Below are 22,749 nucleotides of genomic sequence, written 5' to 3' on the forward strand. Positions count from 1 at the left end.
CAACCGAGATTTAGGAGTCACAATGGAGGGCTTCGGATTAACTTCGTCCTCTTGTAGTTATTTAACGAGCACTGACATCGCATAGCAAGAAAGGTGCCTTTCACAATTAACCTCCATTGAAGCATGACTCCCGCGTCCTGCATTAGGTTGCGAGTCCTCTTTCTCAGCAGCCGGGCGCCGTAAAGGACGCTGTCGCTGCGGATGGCACTTTGGACTCCCCACAGTCAGAGCTGGCACAAAGCCAAACACGAACTAGCGCACATTACAAATATTGGTATTTGTGTAGTACCTGGCCAATATCTCTTGTGGTGCCTCTTTTTTCTGCGTCTTTCGTCTTTTGCGGCATTTTTTCCGAGTTGATTCTGTAAATCTAGCATCGCAGATCCGTTATTATGAACTTAACGTATTTGTGGCATGGTAAGAAATTTCGGATAAAGCTCGAGAGTAGTTCTGTATGAGCAAAAATTTTCTCCATGTGAAAATTTTGTTTAAATTTAATTATCCGCTTTTTTGTACATACTAACAATACGTATCCAAGTTATCCAAGTTGATCAATGGGCGTACAATAAGTGACTTAAGGAAGATATTATGGAGAGAACGATCATGCTGGAAAGAACGGAGGTAGCTTGAAAGCGCTAAAGAAGATACTAGACATAGGCGAAAATCGGATGTATGCGCAAAGTGGCAAGCAGGCAATGTCATTACCAGTGCGGACAAGATTGCTAATTCAGCCTAAGGAGTTCAACACAGATCTCTAGCCCGACCGAAGTGATCGGGACGATACTGAGATAAGCAGTAATGTACAGTAATTGGACAAGGTAACGGACCCGAGTTAGCTGAGATCAAGAGGAAACGGCCAGTGGAGGGCATGTAGACCGTTCAGCTGGTGACCGAAGGTCGCTTAAAGCAACAGAGGGACATTCCAAAGCAATGCAGCAGGGGACGCCAGACCGACAGGTGGGCGGATAAAATTAAGTTTATGGAAGTAGCTTTGATGCAGCTGCCGTAGGAAAGGGTTAATTGAAATCTCTAGGAGAGGGCTTTGTCCCGCAACTGAAATAGTTCTACAGATAACGATGAATATATGTTCGGAGTTGTCCGTGTTGTTTCGCACGCAGAGCTGTGATGAACCCGCCAGACGGGGGGAGCAGAAAGACATGTCAAAAAGTTTAATTTAATTTGGTGGAGCCACTTGATGTGTCTGGCGTTTAGGTTGCGAAGGGACCACTTCTATTATACTGTCTGCTGCTTAACGAATCAAGTTTGACGAAACAAAAGAGAGATATGGAATACAGCATACTGTTGGTCACGTTTATCAGTTGGGGCAATAATTTCGCAGCAGGTCTCATTAAGCGTAGATGGTAAAACATTAGAAAAGTAAACATGGAATCAATGACGCAGCCCAGATTTCTATTGCCTTGCATGCTGTGTAAAATTCAGCACGTCGCAGCTTGCCATATTAAACGAACGCAGCGGAAGAGAGTTTTCAATGCGCTACTTGCTGCGCAGTAGGATGGCACTGTTTCATGCAGCGATCGTAGCTACTGTTTGCATCGTGCTGCTATCTCCTGAGCTTGCCTCTTGTGAATCGAAGGATCAGCAGATGCAAGATCTGCCGGATACTTTCGAGGTAAAGTTAGTTCAACCTGCTACGTTGCCTACCCGTTTTGGCCGATTTCCAATTTATGGATAAAAAGCAGTAGGTGTCTGAGCCACGTGTCAGGTTATAGAAAGACAGTTGTATGTAGACAGGTGGGTGCAGACAGATATGTAGAGAGCCCATTATCTGCATCTACGATTGTTATCTCGTTTTAGACTCGAATGCGCTAGCGTTATGCACTATAATTCTGCTTGTAAAAAATCGACTTCAAGTTAACAGTTAGAAGTAGATTGTATGGGTGAATAAGCTTAGAAAATATAGTTAACTACTAATGAAGTAGTCACCAAGGTTGTTATTGCTCTATTTTGCTGGCCTAGATCACATTGAATCTTTTAATGCACTTGCTGCTTTAGCTTTAATCTCCGGGTTTAATAGACAAATGTGCTATGGCGAAAGGAAAAGCGTAGTAATTGCCTCTCTCTCGGTTGAACCTCAGCTGATGATCATGGTGATTGGTGACCAGAAAATGAAAGTCGCGGTTACTGTCTTACTTACCGTTGGACACCTCAACCGCACCGTGTGAGAAGCGGGGAAGGTGGGAATGAGAGATGAAAGCGATAGATGTGCCTTCGTGGAGAGCTCCGGAATAATTTCTACCACCTGGGGATCTTTAACGTGCACTAACGTCGCGCAGCACATGGGCGCCTTTGGCTTTTAGCCTCTATCGAAATGCGGCCGCCGTGTTTGGGTTCGAACCCGTGTGCTCTGATTCAGTTAACAAGCGCTCTAATCCCTGACCCATCACCGAGGGTACCTCAACTGCGCTGCTAAGGATAGAGATGAATCAGGCAGTTAAAGACGGAGGAGAGAACGAAGGGCCATGGCGCAGGGCACCGTATAATGTTCGACAAAATTATCCCGGGACCTACACTACGACACCTCTTCTCTCTTCCTTCTTTCACTCCCTCCTACCTCCCTTCCCACACGGCGCGTTTGAGGATTCCGCCAAGTGAGACAGTTATGCGCAATTTGCTTTACTCAAAAATGACTGTTACCATGAAGGGTTATTCATATCCACAGACACTGCACATCAAACGGACAATTTTTGAGCTTCGGCTTCATCGAAATGCGGCCGTCGCCACCGGTGTCACCTTTCGATAACTTTTCCTCTGGCGCCCCAAACTGCCCGCAATAATTCAATGAATAGGTAGCGGCCAAAAAGGAACCCACGGTTAGAGTAAAGAGGGTGCATGTTAAGAACAAAAAGCAGATAAAGGCTAATGACCTAGGAAAACGATTTTATTCGAACATGCGAGAACAAACACTCAAAAAATACGTGTTATACAAAAAATAAAATATCGGGTAATATCACTCAAATTATGTTTGCTCACTAGTAATTCATGCTGGGGCAAAGGCTGGACGTCGGAACCAAAACAAGCAAACAAAAAAACCTCCCAAAAGTAGGATACCCCTCCCCGCCCCCCTCAACCTATCCACTGTTGTTTCAGGGACTGAAGATCTAACGGCGTAAGCTCTATCACAGCTCGCAAAGGTTGGTTTCAAATGAAAAAGAGGGGGGGGGGGGGTCCTTTCAGCTTAATCAATGTTGGCATCTGCGCACATGAGCTGGTGGAAATGAAATTATTTCAGATATTTTCAATCCGATTGCCACATGCTAACTACGGCAATGCGCATCAAGTCGTTGGTCGACAGACAGAGAGGCTCCCAAAGAATTCTCTGTAAACAATTAGCCCTACGGGAGCTCGGAGGAGCGGCCCGTATCGCACAAGCATTAGCAGTGGCTGTTTTTCAAAAGGCCATCTGCCATCATAGTGGCCCATCGCTTAACCGCTGCGCACCTGAGCCAGGAATGTTGTGAAGACTGTCCGTAAGCTATGAATCCATGCAAGAAAAGGAGTGCTTGTGAGAGAGGGCTGCCTAATTCTTTTTCATTGTACTTTTAATAGTAGGTTAAGCGTCCTTGAAGTTTTTTTTTCACGTGTTATTCAGTCATTACTCTACCCAAGCGCAACAATACGGCTACAAATAAAATTTAATAGGCAATTTAGTCCAGCTTTGAGGATGCCGATAAGCAGCTTCGATTAATACCGCTCAAGTTTCAATTTTTTTTGCTATTCAGTCTCTTCCTACCGTTCGCTAGGCGTCTTGGTTAGCCACGATGCAGTAGCAGAGTGTCCTGACAATCAGGAATTGCTTTTGAAATGAAGAATTTGTATAAATGTTTGCTGCATAAACTTCCTTTCTAACGTAATCGCTAAACCTGTGCTAACTCTGGCGAGTCGGTCACCCCTATCTGTTTTTATGCTTTTGATTACTGGCCATATGAATTCTTGTTTCTTTAATAAATTCTTGTTTGTTTAATAAATGAACCCTGGTGAGACTCGGTTTTCATTCATTTGCTGACCAATGTCACTTAACCAACCGCCGGACACATTGAGAGTGAATGAAAAGTAAAGCTTCTGTCCGCGACCAGGAACGGACGTAGCGTACTTGTATATTTTCTTAAATATATACCTTCCGTTCTGCTCAAGAAATTTCTCCCTTTTGTCAAAAACGGTGCCCTCCCTTTGAAGTCTAAGCAACGTTAAAAAAGGCGCGAGAACACTGGAAATCGAGTCTTTGATATGGGTGGAATATATGCAATACAAATTCACACCCTGAAAAATGCGTTAAGAAGAGAACATAGATAAAAGACGCCCTCTTAGCCTGCGGGATATCTCTCTCGCTCATTATTATTGCAGATCTTCGAGAGTTTTCCATATGGTGTCGCTATGTACGACATCGACCATGATGGTGACCTCGACTGCCTGACTGCGGAAAGGACGGAACTGAGAAAGAATCCCCCGCATGCAACTTACGTTCTTCTCCTCAAGGGCCTGAAAGGGCATCCAGCGTAGGTTTGATTGAACCGTAAAGAGTTCTTTTTTTTGTGATGCAAAGTAATTTGTTTTTATGCGAGTGAGTTAGCTTAGCGTTATTTCATTATTATTGTGTGTTTAACTCTTTGGAGCGCCGACTGCTATTTTGATTTCAAAGCAATAACTTTTCTCCCTCAGTAGTATGCTTAGGCCTCATGAATTCTATAGTTGTTTAGTTTAAACGCCAACGGTTATTTTTTGGTGTGATGTACACAACTTTACTTAGTACCAAAAACATTTGAAAATTATGGCATCAGCATTGTACGAGTTTTCTAACAACTTGATACTTCGGATCCTCCATTCAGGGTAGTTTTGGATCACAATCAGTTTGGAATGTCCACATGATGGCAGAAATTCAAAAAATTTCTTAAGGTATTAGTGCCCAACTTTGTACGTGTTTGTACGTGCCCGAGGGCACGTATTCGATCCTGATGGTGGCTGCCGTAATACAATGTAGGCGAAATGCAAAAACTCCCGTGTGCTGTGCGATTTCACCGCCCACTGATTAATCCGAGGTGGTCGAAATTATCATTGAAATATATGTGATGTGCGCTTAACAGAAGACACACAAAGGAGAGACAATTTGACATTGGCGCAACTTATAAATTTAAATTGACTAAAGTTCGAAGCTCTGTTTCTGTCCCTTCGTTAGTGTCCTTTTCTGCCTTCGTCTATTAAGAGCGCAATTCTTTAAAAGATCATGAAAAAACTAGGCAATGAAGTCTTACTTCAGCAGGCTTAAATTAACCGGGAGTTGTCCTCTACTGCGTCACTGAATACCTATGTTCCTTCGGGACATAAAACATAATAATTTACAATTTGTGAACGCAAATACCTTCATCTTGGAGTATATTACAGATTCATGGTCAGAATGTAAATAAAAAATCAGTTGCCGGATTTCCTTAATAGTAATTTCTCCTTTAACTACCTTCGTTTTCCCTACCCTTACTGCGCGGTTCGGCCGTCCGTCGAGATATGAGAGAGTAAATGCGTCGTTTCCTTTCTTCAAAACCAATTTTCATTTTCTTTTCCTGCAAACTTCAGGACTTTCGACGCATGACATTTGCGTTGTATATGTACTATCGCGCTCAATATGAGTTGCAACGCGCGGTCATCGACCGGGGCTCGTTCCGTGGTGTGCCTCCTCCAAACAGTCGCTCGGAATTCTGCGAGAAACTTTTTCCTTAGCGGGGGTGCTTTTGTTTCCTGGAACAGCAGTTTCTCCCAGAATTCAGAGCGACTGTTTGGAGGAGGCACACCACGGAACGAGCCCAGGTCGATGACCGCGCGTTGCAACTCATATTGAGCGCGATAGTACATTCTGTGGAAAACTACTCCTAATTAAACATTTACTCATCGCACCCCTGTAATCTGCAATTTCTACCATACTTGAAAAGCATAGTATTCTGAAGCAAACTGTCAACATTCCTTTCAAAAGTGGGTGCATACCGTCATTTGCGATGTGGCTGAATTTGTAATGTGCGTTTAACGTCCCGAAGCGTCTCAGGCTATGAGGGACGCCGCCTGAAGGGCTCCGAAAATTTCTACCACCTGGGTTTCTTTAACGTGCACTGACATCGCACATGAATGGATGAAAAACTTTATTATGCGAGCAAGTTTGGACCGTGCAAGGTCTCAGGGCCACCGCACAGCCTTCACATTACGCGCATGTGTCCAGGCCACGTAGGGCCATGGCACTGGCATCCCGGTTCACGCAGCGAAGTTGCGTGTCCGGGTCCTGCGACGCAAGGAGGGCCTCCCATTCCTCCCACGTACCGATGGCGGGCTTTCCCTGCGGGGGAGGATCGGCAGGGCAGCCGAAGAGGATGTGGTCCAGGGTAGCGTGCGATTCTCCGCAGAGAACGCACTCTTGGGAAACATGGCGGAAGTAGGACAGACGCTGAGGTGTAGGAAGAGTTTGGGTCTGGAGTCGCCTCCAGAGGATTTGTTGGGAGTGGGATAGGCGGGGGTGGGGAGAGGGATAGAGTCGACGGGCAAGGCGTGCTTGTTGAGTCAGTTCTGAGAACGTGTGTGCCCGCTCCCTCGAGAAATCCCGGCTGGGGTCGCCATTTGGCCGGCAAATAAGTCCTTGGGCTATGTTATCGGCGGCCTCATTTCCAGAGTGAGCCGGCACCCACACGAGCTCAGTACGCCTACCGGAATTTAGGGTGCACATTCTCATTATCTGCCAGGCGGGGGGGGGGGGGGGGGGGGGGGATGCACGCGTCCGCGGGCGAAGTTAAGGCAGTTTTGGAATCGCTAACTATATAAGCCGCATTGGTTTCGGCAATGGCTATTAAAATAGCTGCTTCTCCTGCTTCTTCCGGGGTACAAGGGGGGTCTATAAAATGGGTAAGTGGGGGGGGGCTGCTGGATGGTAAGCCACAGCTACTGAACGGTCTGGACCACACGCGGCGTCCAGCCAGCGCACATCCTCTGAAGTGCCATATTCTTTATGGACAGCTTTGGCTCGCGCGACTCGGCGGGATTGATGGTATTCAGGGTGGATATTCTCAAGAAGGAAGGAGTTTGAGGATAAGCGCGGTGTGTATGGCGTGAGGGAGAGAGATTAAGTCTTTAGTGTGTACAGGTATGCGAATTCCGAGAGAATCCAGTATATATCGTTCGGCTTCCGTGCCAGCCAGACGAAGGTACTGTGTTTAGCGATGTGCATCTGTAAGTTCTTGTATAGTGTTGTGCATTCCTAATTTTAAGGGCCTGTTCGTGCTAGTGCTCTTTGGTAGGTTTAGCGCTGCTTTGGTGGTAGCCATGCGGATTAGAGCATTGATGTTATGTTTATCCGCACAGGAGAGGTTCAGGTAAGGAGTGGCATAAAGAATGCGACTAAGCACAAAGGCATGCAGCGCCTTGAGATTGTCTGCTCCATATAGACCGGCTAGTGAAACATCGCACAATACACGCGTCTCTAGAATTTTGCCTCGATAACCCGCGTTTTTTGGGTCAGCAGCCGAGCGAGATGACCACTGAGCAACCGCGGCGTGTGCCGAACTGCCTTAAAACCTCCGGTGGTTTTTCGCCAGTCTCTACTACCTAAGGCTGTCAGGTTTTGAAAAATTGCTCCTTCTGAATGCAGCTGATGCACTTCACAATAAACCTTGACTCACGAAGCGGCATTTTCTGCATCTTTTGTCTCTCATTACAGGCGAAACATCACTTACCACATAAAACCTGGGCCGACACTTGACACCAATATCTTCACAGTTGATGAAGGTAAAGATGTATATGTTTTGCAGCAGTGGTTATCTTAGCCTAGTTCCGCTGGTTTCGCATAGTTGTCGTCGATCTCTTCCCCTTCGTGCCCTCTCGTCTCTCCCTTGCTGCTCCCCTATGGGAAGAACAAAGGAAAAGTGTGGGACCGCAGGAGGAATGAGAAAAAAGGGCAAAGATGGAGCAGAAAAGAAGGTAAAAACACCGGGGACCGAGCACACGTGGCGGCAGTTTTTTCACGCTAGCCACAAACGAAGCCGAAGTTGAGCGTCACCCTCGGAACGCTGCACGTAAGAGGGAACCTAGAGCCAAAACATGCGTCGGGTCAGGCAGCCTCTCGGGACGCCGCCCGCAAGCGCACTGCTAGGCACGGTTCTTAAGACTGCAAGACTACACGCACTCACTTCTAATAATATATGCCCTCATTATAAGGCTCCCATAATACAAACGCAATCGCCGTAAATTCATTCTTGCTAACCATTTCACGAATGAGCTGGAGCTGATCACTTAGTGTGCCCTTCTCTGCGGCAGTAACGTCTGGACCAGTGCTGCGCAAATCAGCAGAACAAAGGAACAAAAGCTAAGTGAATCAGCTTTCCTGCAAAGGGGGCAAAATGCCAACGACACTATCATGCTCGCCGTTTGTAAAAAAAACAAGGACCGTGAAAAATGACGCGCTGGAACATGCATGGCCGTTTCGGACATTATAACAGCGAACATTATGACATTATAACAGCACTGAAAGCCTACCAGAGGAAACGAAATTGCATTCGGCTATGGTAATCGACTTACCTTCCATAGTCCTGAGAAAAGCGGTTTCCAGCATGAAGGCCACCTTGCATAGACCTTTGGGTTGTATAGACCTTTGAGATGGCTTGTTCAGACCGTACTGCACACTTGCCTCAACACTATACAACAGGGCAGACATGCACGTGTAGCATTGCCAGCGGCTAAAGCTTGCATTCTAAGCAGAGCTTTAGCAGCTTCAAGAAGTTCTTAAGGAAAGGCGTTCAATGGTGAGGAAGGTGCCAATGAGAAAAGGGGAGAATATTTGTCAAACAGAACCTTGCAGCATAGAATATCATGATTTCTTCTCGCCCTCAAAGCACTTTAGTTAGAATAAATGGAATGTTTTCATGCACTCCGAGGCCTAATATGTTTTGTTGTGTTCTGCTGATTTGGTTTTTATGGCGCATAAGCGGCAAAGGCTATCATGCGCCAAGCTCGAGGTATAAAATATTGTTTTATATAGGATGTTAAAAAAAAGCATAAAACAATGGTGGTGTAAAGGGCCTAAAAAGTTCATTCGTGCACCTAGTAAAAAATAAGACAAAATGTTAGAAGTGATTTTTGGTAGAAGCTTTAAGGAAGGTCAGGTAACCTCTGCAACCAACCTTGGCGGCTCAAGGATGTCAAGGCTCCCGACAAATCGAATAAAGACCTCAGCCTTCTTCTCACGACGAGAGAGTGGCTGAGGTGTGGATCAAAAAATCTGCTAGTTGTAAAAAACTGACCATTATTTATTACCTTTACAATTTGTCTAAAACTCCTGCTATGTTTAAAAACTTAAAAACCTGTGAAATGTCAACAAGTGCATGTTCTCCTAGGAGCAATGTTGGGTGGAATGGTATGTGTTCGCTATAAAAAACTGGAAAATGCTTCTTCCTTAGTCTTTCTAGTTTTCTGCATGAGAATAAAATATGGTTTATTGTTAGCTCATCTAGGCATAATTCACATCGCGGCTTGTCTTCTTTTGTTAGTAGGAAATTATGTGTGAGGTGCGTGTGCCCTATACGAAGACGACAGATAACCACTTATTTGAAACGCTCCTGGTGGGTGCAGGACTGCCACTCACCTAAAACCGGCTTTATTAAATGTAGCTTGTTATTTACCTCATTGTTCCTAAAAAATTGCCATTTTTCTCTCAGCTTACGCTGTATTAAGTTCACGCAATCCATTAAGGGCATATTTACTTTCTTTATTTGCTGTCCACGAGCTTGAGCAGCGCAGAAGTCTGCTCTCTCGTTCCCTTTTATTCCGACATGGCTCGGAACCCAGCGGAGTTTAATGTTCTGTCCTTGACCTGTGGCTATTACTATGTTATGTATGATGTCACCAAGTAGTGGAGTGGTTGCATTTTTGAAGTGGAGAGCTCTAAGTACACTTAGACAGTCTGTGTAAATAATACTGTTCTTGAGGTTCTCTGTTTCTATTTTTCTTATGGCTATGCATACAGCGTAGCATTCTGCTGTGAAGATAGATGCACACTGTGGAAGTCTTATTATTTCCTTGTCATTTCCTCGCACCACTGCGCTTCCTACGTAGGTATCCGTTTTTGAACCGTCAGTATAAAAATGCGTGAAGCCATTGTATTTTTCTTCCAGTGAAAGAAATTCTTGTGTTATATGTTCCTGTGGGGTTTGCTTTTTGTGAAATTGTGTGAGGGTAAAATCGCATATTGCAGGAAATGTGTACCATGGAGGCAGTGGATCTCGTCTTAGTGCAGTGCTGGGTAGCGTGTTCAGTACGCCGAGATTCTGGCAAATCTCTTCAAAACGCAATAGCAGTGGCCTGGTGGTTTGCGGTTTGTCATTAAAGAGTGTTCTAGACGGACACTTTGTAACTATTTTGTAACAGATATGTCTTGGTAGGGAACGGATTTTTAGAGCATATGAGCATGTAAGTATGCTTCTTCTATCTGTAAGAGATGGTTCGTTTGTTTCAACGTAAAGGCTATTTATGGGTGACGTCCTGTAGGCGCCAGTAAAAAGACGCAGGCCCAAATTATGCACCGGATCTAGTCGTTTCAAGTACGATGACCTTGCTGAACCATGCACTATGCAGCCATAATCTAAGCAGCATCGTACCACAGAGCGATAAATCTCTAGAAGGCTTGCCCTGTCAGAGCCCCAGTGTTTGTGTGAAAGGACTTTCAGTATATTGAGTGATCGAGAAGCTTTCTTTTTCAACGCATTTTTCTGACGCAGAAAAGTAAGTTCTCGGTCAAACGTTATGCCTAAAAATTTGTGTTCAGTTTTTAAAGGTAACTCGGTTTCATTTAGGTGTAGTGCAGGATCTCTCTGTAGGCCCCCTTTGAGTGAAAAAAGTACGGCCACTGTTTTCTGTGGTTAGAATTGGAAACCATTCCTGCCTGCCCATGTTGCCAGTTTATTTATTGTTAGCTGGATTTGTCTTTCACATGTGGATATGTTGGAGGATGTGCATGCTATCTGAAGATCATCTACATAAACAGAATACATAATGGATCTTGGGATTATTTTCCTAATAGAATTCATTTTTACGACAAAGAGTGTTCTACTTAAGATACACCCTTTAGGTACACCATTCTCCTGGTAAAAATTCTTTGAAATGGTTGACCCTAGGCGTACATGAACTGAGCGGTAAGATAAGAAGTTTTTATGCAATTTAACATCCTGCCGCGGATGCCAAGATCGGCAAGGTCTTGGAGAATCCCGAACCTCTAGGTTCTGTCAAATGCCTTTTCTAAGTCGAAAAAGACTGCAAGACAGTGTTGTTTGTGTATAAAAGCATTCCTTACAGTATTTTCAAGGCGAACTAGGTGATCTGTAGTAGAGCATCCTTTTTTAAAACATCCTTTTTTAAAAGTTCACGGGGTTGGAGGACAAAAGTTAACCGTATATTCAGGACACTTTCGAAGGACTTGGCGAGGCAACTGGTAAGGGCTATGGGGCTATAACTGCTAGGAGTGGTTGGTGGCTTCCCGGGTTTAAGAAACGGTAAAATAATAGCTTCTTTCCAGCCTTTGGTTATTTTCCCTGACACCCAAACTTTGTTAAAAAACTTAAAAGTGCCTCTACGGCAGGTTCAGAAAGATGGGCTAGCATTTGGTAATGTATTTGGTCTGGGCCGGGCGCAGTATGTTTACCGGCAGAAATTACTGTTTTCATCTCTTGTATTGTAATTAAATTATTGTAGGGTTCATTTGTACCACAACTTGTCGGCAGTCTTTGCTTCTCCGCTGTGATATTGTGTTTTAGAAAAGCTGCTGTGTAGTGGGATGAGCTGGAAATGGAGAAAAATATTCGCCTAAAATATCTGCTTGTTCTTTTAAACTCGTCTTTACACTGGGAGCTATCAGAAGGGGGACTGTGAATGGAGAGTAGTTGCCATTTATCTTTCTGACCTTCTCCCACATTTGTTTTGATGTGGTCGAGCTGTTTATCGATGAAACGTAATTTTTCCAAGAGGACTTTTCGGCACTACGACGAATATATCGAGCTTTTGCTCTTGCCTTTTTAAATTTTTTAAAAATTCTACGAAAAGTTTCCCAGGCTTTGTTTTGTCTCTTTTTTGCTTCTTTACACTCTTTTGTGTACCAGTATTTGTGATTTTGGTTTACTATTCCAGAAGATTGAGGAATAGCTTGCGTGCAGCAGCAATACTACAGTTTGTGAAAAATTTGTTCAGTTCGTCTACACTCAGGTCGTCAGAAACTATTTTGTCTAGGCTGGCTTTTTCACGGAGCAGTGCCCAGTTGGCTAGGTGCAGTTTCCATCGTTGCAGTTTAAATGGGATTATTTCGGGTGAATGGGCTGAGCTAATTAGTATGGGTAGATGATCGCTTCCATATAGGTTATCTAAGACATCCCAATTAAAATCTGTAAAAATAGAGGACGAACTAAAAGATAAATCTATACAACTCATTTTTCCTGAGCTAGGAGAACAATAGGTTGGCTTGCCAGTATTTAAGAGACAAATGTTATTGCAGAGTATAAAATCTTCAATCAACTGACCTCTAGTGTCGGTTTACTCACTACCCCAAAAGCAGGAGTGGGCGTTAAAATCTCCTATCATCAAAAATGGTTCTGGTAACTGATCGAAAAGGTCTTCTAAGTCATGGGTTGTTATTTTAAGATGAGGGTCAATATATACGCAGCACACTGTAATTGTTTTAAATGTGTGTAGGATGGCTGCCAAGGCTTCTAATCCGGTTTTAAGCTTGTGTTTTCGGGCTGCAATACCATTTTTAACTATGATGGCTACGCCACCCGAAAGCCGGTTCGCCTGCTCTCGGTCACGGCGGAAGAAGTTATAGTGTTTCAAAATGTTTCCATGTTTGGGGCCTAAATTTGTCTCTTGTAAACACAAGGCGACAGGTTGAAAGTTGAAAGTTGAAAGTTGAAAGTTTATTGAGTAATACAATAAAAGTTACAATTCTATACAGCTAGAGGTCCCATGGTACAAGACCGCGGGCAGGACCTCCCATGAAAATAAATTTCAATAAGCAACATAATATAAAATACACAACACATTAATTTGCGACGAAACAGAATAAATATAGGCACATAGTGTAATATTAGTTACTGAAATATTTAAATACAAACAATGTAATGCACGATAATGTAAAATAAAACACACAGATGCCGCGATACATAGAATCAATAACATAACAAAAAAAAATCACAAATTAAGAAGGAAAAGCTTTAGGTTGACCTTGAATAAAGAAAGCGTATTAGTTTGTTTGATGTCTATGTTCAAAGAATTCCAAAATGATACGGATGAAAAATGAAGGCATTGTTTCCCGTAGTTAGTTCTGACCTTAGGTAGTAAAAAGTTATTACGCAGCGCAAAACGAGTGACGGTGTTGCTCATGATCGTGCCGGGAGAAAATATGCTTAGCGGGAGATAATGATGAAGAATCTTAAAGAATAGGATACCAAGGTTGTAAAAATAAAGGGCCAAGATAGGTAGAACGTTTAAATCTATGAACAAAACGCGGGAGGGTGACATTCGAGGGGTATTTGTTATGATGCGCATGGCTTGCTTTTGCAGTTTTATTAAAGGCCAGAGATGAATATGATAGGCGTTACCCCAAGATGAGATACCGTAGTTTAAGTGGCTCTGGATGAATGCGTAGTAAAGAGATAATAAAGTTTGTACTGGAAAATAGCTTCGGGCTTTAATTAGTGCGCGTAATCCATAAGAAATTTTCTTGCACGTTTCAGCTACATGATGATGGAATTTTAAGTGAGGGTCAATGATAACACCAAGAAAAGAAAGTCGATCTTGCGGTGAAATAGCAGCAGAATTGAGGTATAGAAGTGGTGTGATGGGCAATGACTTCTGAGGGGGATGGAAAATCTGAAAACAAGTTTTAGTGACGTTCACGGACAGGCGGTTAATGTGGCACCAACGCTCAAGAGAATTAAGATCATTCTGTAGGTTAAGAATCAGCTGATTAATGTCCTGGTGCGATGATAGCATGGTAGAGTCATCTGCGTATAGTATACTATTGCAATTCTTTAAACAGGATGGTAAATCATTAATGTAGAGTAAAAACAATACAGGGCCAAGAATTGAGCCCTGTGGAACACCCTTGTTAATTAAAGCTATGTTAGATGTATGGTCATTAATAGAGACTATGTGCTGTCGGTCACAGAGAAAGCTCTTCAAGAGCATTAGGGGAGGTCCAGTGATACCATAATGTTCCAATTTGTGAGACAAGATGGAGTGATCAATGGAATCAAATGCTTTGCTAAAATCTATGTAAACTGCTCCTGAGAACATTCCTTTATCAATTGTTAGCCTAACGTAATTTATGACAGACGCTATTGCAGTATCTGTAGATAGTCCGCGCCGAAAGCCGTGTTGACTATCTGTCAATATGTTAAATTTTTCAATATAACTAGACAACCTTACTTCAATTAGTTTTTCTAAAATTTTGTCAAAAAAAGGAAGAATTGCAATCGGACGATAATTATTTGGCAAAGCTGGATCGCCTTTTTTGAAGACCGGTATTATTTTCGCTATCTTGAGCTGCTTGGGATAACTTCCAGATTTAAAAACGAGATTGCAGATGTGGCTAAGGACTGGAGCAAGCAATGACCGGATACTTTTCACATGCTTTCCATGGATATTGTCAACGCCGGGGCCGGTCGTCTTTAAATTAGCAATTACAGATAGAACTTCGTCTGGGCACGTCGGGGTAAGAAAAAAGGAGTGAGGGCAGCGCTCAAGAGAAGGTGTGCATAACGAAGAGATAGGATAATTAGGTGAATTGAAAAAATAATTGCTAAATGTATTCGCCATTTCCTCGGGATCAGATAAAGTAACACCACCGTGGAAAATAGATTTAACAACACTAGGTGACTTACGAATATTCAGAAATTCGTCAAGCAGCTGCCATTTTCGTTTAGAATTGTTAGTATGTGTGGATAACTGGTTTTCATAATAACATCGTTTAGCTTTCTTTAGAAGCGACGTTAGTACACTGGAATACCTTTTATGTCTCAATTTAAGACGCAGATTGAACGGCTGGTGTTTAGTTTTCTTATACATGTTTTCTTTTTTCTTCAGAGAGTTTAACAGAGCAGTAGTTATCCATGGGGAAAAGGGGGTAACATATTTTTTCGTGGATGATTGGAGCGATGTGCATTTATTGATTGCTGATGAAATTATTTTCGACAGCTCAAGTACAGCCACTTCTGGGTTCGGGAGACCCAAAATGTATGGAAGATCAGTATTAGATATGGCTTCAAAATATTTTCCGCTATCAAAAACTGACTTCCTCGTGGACATGTTACTACAGCGAGATGATAGTGCACAAAGAAATACCGGAAAATGATCAGTGACATCACATTCTATCAAGCCAACCGGAGGAGCAGTGGGAAAATTCGAAAGAATATGATCAAGTAATGAATGCGAGCCATGGTCAGTACAACGCATAGGCGTGCTAATTAAATTTGCATAACCATAGCTGTAGAAACAGGTCGTATAGTCGACACAGATGGGATTAGTCATGTCTAGCATATTGATATTAAAATCTCCCATAATGAAGACGTTTTTATTTTCGAGTGATAGTTTATGGAGTGCTAGTTCAAAAGCCCGGCAAAATTCAGACGCATCATTAGAAGGAGACCTATAAATAGCGCCGCATATAACCTTCTCTGTGCCATCAGTAGATCGGCAATCAATTTCTATCCAAACCGATTCGCATTTACTCACATTTAAACACAGATCAAGACGTCTTTTGTAAGCAATGTGCTTTGAAATGTAGATAGCCGAACCACCATAGGGGTTATCAATACGGTGTGCGTATTCGCATGAATAGCCAGGAAAAGCATACAAATCTGTGTCAAGGGATAATAGCCAAGTTTCAGAAAATGAGATGATGGAAAATTGATGTTGAAGGGTAGTAAGCAAAGCGGTTATGTTATCGTAATTCTTCCGTAGGCTACGAGCATTGAAGTGGATGGCAGACAGACCTTTAGCTTCGGATAAGATCGAACGAGCATATTCCGGGGAATATGATGCCATGATGGCGGTTAGAAAGATGTAGAACGTCAGCACCCGTATGTCTACTCACGGAAAATTTCAAGGTCGTCTACATTATTTATCCGAAAGACTGTACTGTTCTGCTCCTTCCTAGCTAGAATAACACAGTTCGATGTCCACAAGAAGGCCCATTTGTTATCTTTCTTAAGCTTGTGAGCCTTCGAAAAAAGGTCCTTGTTGTCAGGTGAAAGATGCTCATTGACATAAACAGGAGCCTCCTGCGTTTGAGGGAGACCCAGGCATGTCGTTCTAGGATGTGCTTTCCTAGCTTTTGCCAGGAATTCCGCCTTCTTGTTTCGCGAAAGGAAACGAACAATTATGTTTTTTTCATTCTTGTTTCGTGTTGGAACCCTGTGCACGGTATCCAGATCTTCTGAATTTACGGGGCAGTCAATCTCGCTGCCGAGAACCTCAACGATCTTGTTGCAATCTTCGCCCTGAGTCACAGGGACACCTCTAATTTCTAGATTGTTCAGACGCGAATATTGTTTCAGGTGGGCAACCCTGCGCACTAGGGCCTCATTGCTCTCGTGTAGTTTCTTGTTCTCTGCAGTAAGACTGGCGTTCCGATTCTTTATGGTTTCAAACTCGTTGCTCATGAACTGAAGAGATTTTTTCAGCTCCTCAACCTCTTTTTGAAGCTCCTTTACAGTATCATCACTGCGCAAGGCGACGGAACTTTTCACAGTGTCAAGTACATCAGTGAGATTTCGCAGTTTTGCTTCGAAGGACAATTTAAATTCCTCGAGTTCCTTAGCGACAACAGCAAAAGTGGGAGCCATAACCCAAGGAGCGATCTGAGACTAGCGGCCCAAAATCCGTATATGCTGAAAAATAGGTACAAAGATGTGCCTTTTACCTGGGCAAAAGATGGGTTGCTGGTTAGCTCGGGAAGGTAGCCGGACCGTAATCACAGATCGCTCCCCAGCAAATGACCCGCGGCGTCGATGGTAGCCAGGTTATATAGCAGGCAGACAGGGCTTGCGGTGGCGCTCCGTGGCAGCGGTAGACTTGCGTGTGCTGACGCTAGCAGTCCGAATGCACGTGCCTTCGTTGCGAGCGTGTCAGCAGTCACGAACTGAGTTGACGATGCACAAGATGCGTAGCGTACAGCAGGGCAATCTGGGCAAAAGATGGGTTGCTGGTTAGCTCGGGAAGGTAGCCGGACCGTAGTCACAGATCGCTCCCCAGCAAATGACCCGCGGCGTCGATGGTAGCCAGGTTATATAGCAGGCAGACAGGGCTTGCGGTGGCGCTCCGTGGCAGCGGTAGACTTGCGTGTGCTGACGCTAGCAGTCCGAATGCACGTGCCTTCGTTGCGAGCGTGTCAGCAGTCACGAACTGAGTTGACGATGCACAAGATGCGTAGCGTACAGCAGGACAATCTGGGCAAAAGATGGGTTGCTGGTTAGCTCGGGAAGGTAGCCGGACCGTAGTCACAGATCGCTCCCCAGTGTGTGGCTAATATATCTTTTATGTCATTTAGGTTATGTAAGAGTCCCCTACAGTTCTAGTGTATGAATACCATGTTGTATTTTGTAGATAGTAGAGAACAAGGTTAGGTTTTCTGGCGCCCTGATACGAGGCTTCTCTTTTTTTCGTCGGTCTACGGAGCCCCGCCGTCCTTGCGATGTCGACGGCACAGGGCTGCGTGGACTTGTGTCCATCGTATTTTCCGATACGCTGGACGATCGTGCGAGACGCACGGTTGTTTTCGTGTTTGGCCTCTCCGTGGGGGGAGGGGCCTTGAGGCCCGCTGACCTGGAAGTCCGCGCCGCCTGTTTCGTTGGTGGTGGCGCAGCACTAGCTGCAGCCACCAGGGGCACGGGTGGCCCTGCTCCAGGCTCACTGTGTGAGGCCTGGCTAGGTGCCGGAGGCCGTTGTGATGCTGTGCCCTGTTGCACCACAACGGAGAAGGTGGGTTTGTGCAAAGATGATGTGACTCGTTTCCGAGCTTCCCTGAAGGTTATGTTTTCTTTTACCTTGACTGTCACAACTTCCTTTTCTTGTTTCCAAACTGGGCACGCACGTGAGTACGCAGGATGGCTGCCCTCACAATTTACACACAGGTGTGGTACAATTTCACATTTCTCTGAGTCGTGTTCATGGGAAGCACATTTCGCGCATGTTAGTTGGCCCCGGCAGCTCTGAGAGCGGTGGCCGTACCTTTGGCACTTGAAGCAGCGTCGCGGATTTGGAATATATTATCTGAGTTGGTGTTTCATATAGCCTATTTCTACGGAGTCTGGGAGGATGCTCGATGCGAAAGTAAGAACAATGTGCCTTGTGGGTATTTCCTTATTGTCTCGTCTCATTTTTATCCTGTATACATTAGTGACGTTTTGTTCCTTTAAGCCTTCCAGAAGTTCTTCGTCAGTTACATATTTGAGGTCATCGTCCGAGATAACTCCCCGAACAGTGTTCAACGAACGGTTGGGCTGATTGTGATTGGGATTTCTCCAAAGCTTTTCACTTCAGGCAGTTTTTCTTGTTGATGGTTGTACAAAATTTCTAATAGCAGGTCGCCATTTGCTAGCTTTTTGATTTTATATCCTTCTCCAATGGCATCTGTCAAGGTCTTGGTAACAGTGAATGGAGGTACGAGTCGAGCAGTCTTTTCTTCATCTTCGCTGTGAACAACATGAAAACGTGGGAATGTGGTTGCATTTTTTGTGAAAAACTTCGATGTCTCGGTGCGCCCTCTTTTCCGAGGGACATCAGTGTTGAAAAAATGGGAAGACATAAAAAATGTTTGGTGTTCGGCAACAGTGCCAGCCGCCCACCGCGGAGCCCAACATGGGGACGGGACAGGAACTTGAAAAACAAGCCCTCCCCACGCCAGCTGTACACCACTACTATAATCCAATATGGCGAGACACAGGTTTGTCAGCCACACAAGGTTAACCCTCGCCGCCATAAAAAAGGAAAAGACCAAGAAGGGAGGAGGATACAGGAAAGTTGTCAGAACGGAGATAGGAAAGTGAAAGATGGAGAGGAGGACAGGAAAATGTGACTGCCGATTTCCCCCAGTCGGGTCAGGCCGGAGGTGCCCTCTACAGGAAGCTGGGGCCAAAGTGGTGTGTTGCCTCCGCCGAGGGGCCTTAAGGGTCCAAACGCTCGGCATCGGCTCAACCACCAGGATCCCCTTTTTCAAGGACACGGCGATGCCACGCACGGCTAAGCGCGGATGCTCGGGTCCGTGGTGACGCATGCTCACCATCATCCCCCTGCTTGGATGTCCCTGCGGATGCTCGGGATACCCCGTGGTGTCGCCACTCACCAACATCTGCATGCTGCAGACGCCCCCCGGCGGGGACGAGGCCTAATATGACTGGATATATCTTATCGCATAAATTACTGAAACTGGTTCGCCCATCACGGTTACTTAACGGTTTTGGCGGTCGGTCTCTGATCCCAAATTAGCTGGTTCGATCCTGGCCACGGCTGCCGTATTTTGATAGAGACGACATGTTAAAACGCCCGTAGGCTGTGCGATGTCAGCAGTCGTTAAAAGAACCACTGTAGCACAAATTATTCCAGAGCCCTCTAAAGTGGCGTCCCCATAGCCCGAGTCGCATGCGGGACATTCAAACCTCTCAGTCTACATACAGCTTCCAAAATGTATGATTACAAACGCGGTACAGCGATGCGCCACTGTCACAGCTGTTCGAAATACAGCCAACGGTGGTACTTGTGAGACCCAGGCTGGCAACCTCTTGCGACCAATCATTAATTGAACCACGCCTGCAGCGGTGGACAGTTTGCTCTCAACAGGGTGGGTAGGCTGTGATGACGTCGTAAGGTCCGATGACCTATGTGGACGGACAAGGTTGTTTCACTTTGGGTTTTTTCTCACACCAATGACGACGATAACGACACCGGGTTTCCGCTCAACGGAACCGTTAAAGCTATCGCGTTAGAAAGATCTGAGGGAAAAGAAAAAGAGAAGGGCTCCACAGCAACCACGTCCACCCAAGCGACAACCGCGGCTCCTTCATCGACAGATGCCCTGGTTTTTCGCGCTACCGTTGCCTGTACAATGAATTACCAGTTCTCTTCAGGTTCTCTGCAGGATACATGAAACACCTATTTCTTGTTGATTTCAAGAAATGCAGACGGTAGGCTGCCAAAAAATATACTATACAATAAAACGCCTTTTCTTGCTAACTTTGGAGATTCTTGAAACTTGTGCATTAACATCGCCAACCACAGCATTTATGCATGTGCGCTAAGACCAACCGCGTTTAAGCATAATGGGCTACAAATAAGTGATTTAAAAGTCGCGGAGAGCATATGAAACCCACAAAATGAGCAAAACGGCGTCGGCGACCTGGTGAGCGCTTTCATAATTATCGTGTCAAGGAATCCTAATGCAAGAACCTGTGTTGCTAATTCCGCGCCAAAATTATCGGGCTACTGTACGACGACGCCTTGATAATGCGAGATACAGCGAGCCCCTGTCCCAAATGAGGAGCCCATGTAAGTTACATCGGTCAAAAACCCGTGGTGTTTTGATCATCATTTACAAGGAGCGACTTTCAGGCAATATCTTACGTAAAAGCGCATTTAAAATACACCGTGAAAATTCAAACTTTTGATGATTAATGCAGCGCGCCTGTCAGAGAACCTTCTAATTTTTAGGTATTACTAGTAAGATCGCCATTTAGGTTATTACTCTATGCCGCTTAGAGCAGTAATTCGACATGGCCTATATAAATCCGATGCATTCCACATGGCGCGCCTCATTGCGCACAGGGCCTGTTTTACACGTTAAGATGAAAAGTTACGTTTTCTGCTGCTTGAACTCTGTACAGATGACGACCATGAGCAACTTGCCCGTTTCATATACACGGACTACTTAAATTGCGCTCTTGAGGAGCTTCCTTTCGCCGACCGTCAAGGTGAGCAATTAGCTTTTCATGTCTCTGCGGCAATGTTGCTGTATCAGAAAAACACACAATGAAGGCAGAAGCATTTCAGAAACCCCCTCAGAAATATGTTCCTTAAGAAATATATTCTTTCACAGCTAGGCTTCTCTATAAGCGCACTATGCCCTGTATAAACTTTATCACATAAGTATCTCTTATTGGAGAGATGGCTGGTATTTTGACGCCTAATTACTATCAGTATACATAAAGTTAAGAAATATTGCACGCGCGAAGCAGAACTCCATCTTCGAGTAGACGCATGTCTCTTTTCAGAAGTGCTTATTGACTACATGCTCTGAAAGCCAGTCTGTTTCATTCATTACATCAAACGGGTTTCTGCAATAAAGTCCATTTGTTTTCTATGCTAATCTCATCTGAATTCCTTCTGCATTCGCAGAATGCATATTGTGGGTCAGAAGTGCCGTAAAAGACGAAGTCCCACAAATCTGTCTGGAAAAGTTTCAAGACAACTGCAAGGACGGAGTGCAGGCCTACGACAAGGACACCTGTGGGCAGATGGTCCAATAAGTGCCGTACCACAACGGAGGCACTCCCACCAGAGAGGAGAGGAAGCATCAGTCTTTAAGCCAGTTAGAAAAGCAATAAATCTGTTCCCGCCATTCTGTGATACATGAAAATTTCTTCTTTGGAGAAAATCGTTTTCTCAACAGAAACGCTTTGCGAACACCAATTTTGTTCTTTATTAAAACTATAATTCCTTGATCACAAATGTAACTCATTTCATCGGCCACGTACAGCCCATCAGAAGTAACTAAACGATTAAAAAAAATATATTCTTTTACAATTAGGTTACTTTTGATCAGTTGCTTATTGGCACAGCACGAACACTCAAGGAATACAGAAAGCTGGTGAGGCTGGCATTATCGGTAATGTGTTCTAATAGTCACGTTATTAATTTCACGGGAATTATTTTTCAGTTTCAATTTTTCAAGCATAATGGACACAACACGACGGCTATCCATAGGGACGTGGCTTCGTGGGCTCTGTCCTCCCGAAACGCCTGTGCTGCTGTGGGTTGTGCCAACTGTCCATGCTTGGCACCATCTTTTGCATTGCTGGATGGAGCTGCCGCTGAAGCCATCGCGATTTCGCGCACCATCAAGCTCTGCTACGGTAAATCGCGCAGTTCGCATATTTTAACTGATTCGCAGGCAATCTGCCGACCTTTCACTTGAGGCCGCGTCTCACGCTCAGCTCTCCGCGTCCTGCGTTATGACATGGGCACCGGGCCACGAGAGAACATAAGGACCCAGACCTTGCCTCGTACTACACCCAGCAAGCGAGGAACCTCGGTCCTAATCCTACCCCCTCTCCACTCATTCGACACGACTCGAGACATAACACCTCTACAGGCTCTTTTATTCTCTCACGACAAACGCCTTTCTCCGGTGGTTGCATACCTCCACTGCATTCAGACACTCACATACAATAATCCCCCCCAACTACATCGCCTACAAAGAACACTATACCCAGATGCACGTACGCAGTGTGGGGCACCCCAACCTTCACTCATATCACATGTAAATCAATCAATCAATCAGCCTTTTATTTTCTCTATATTAGAGAAGGAGACAGGACTAAAAGCTCAGAAGCTTGACGGAGGTCCTGCCCCCTTTTTCACCCTGGAATTGCAACAGACAAGCGGCAATAAATTCCGCGCTATACATTATAGCACAAAAGAAAATAACACACCTTGAAAAAAAAAGAGCAAAAAGTA

The 22,749-nt window shown here is 44.6% G+C and overlaps 1 protein-coding gene across 1 annotated transcript; it reads left to right on the plus strand.

The window, feature by feature from the left end:
- Window positions 1-1,478: 1,478 nt before the first annotated feature.
- LOC149342077 (uncharacterized) lies at window positions 1,479-21,561 on the plus strand. The gene is made up of 5 exons (XM_089544378.1): window positions 1,479-1,630; window positions 4,363-4,514; window positions 7,703-7,770; window positions 20,898-20,984; window positions 21,409-21,561. Exons 1-5 carry the CDS (start codon window positions 1,490-1,492, stop codon window positions 21,537-21,539), a joined length of 579 nt encoding a protein of 192 aa, XP_089400504.1. The 5' UTR covers window positions 1,479-1,489; the 3' UTR covers window positions 21,540-21,561.
- Window positions 21,562-22,749: the final 1,188 nt, after the last annotated feature.

The sequence above is a fragment of the Amblyomma mixtum genome, chromosome 5 (genome assembly GCF_055824585.1).
Source record: "Amblyomma mixtum isolate Tamu chromosome 5, ASM5582458v1, whole genome shotgun sequence".
Lineage (NCBI taxonomy): Eukaryota > Metazoa > Arthropoda > Arachnida > Ixodida > Ixodidae > Amblyomma > Amblyomma mixtum.

Bases quoted from the DNA above. Each gene is read 5' to 3' on its own strand.
- LOC149342077 (XM_089544378.1), top strand. From the start codon at position 1,490: ATGCGCTACTTGCTGCGCAGTAGGATGGCACTGTTTCATGCAGCGATC. The intron at 1,631-4,362 runs GTAAAGTTAGTT...TTATTATTGCAG, and splicing joins ATCTGCCGGATACTTTCGAG to ATCTTCGAGAGTTTTCCATA. The intron at 20,985-21,408 runs GTGAGCAATTAG...CTGCATTCGCAG, and splicing joins TCCTTTCGCCGACCGTCAAG to AATGCATATTGTGGGTCAGA.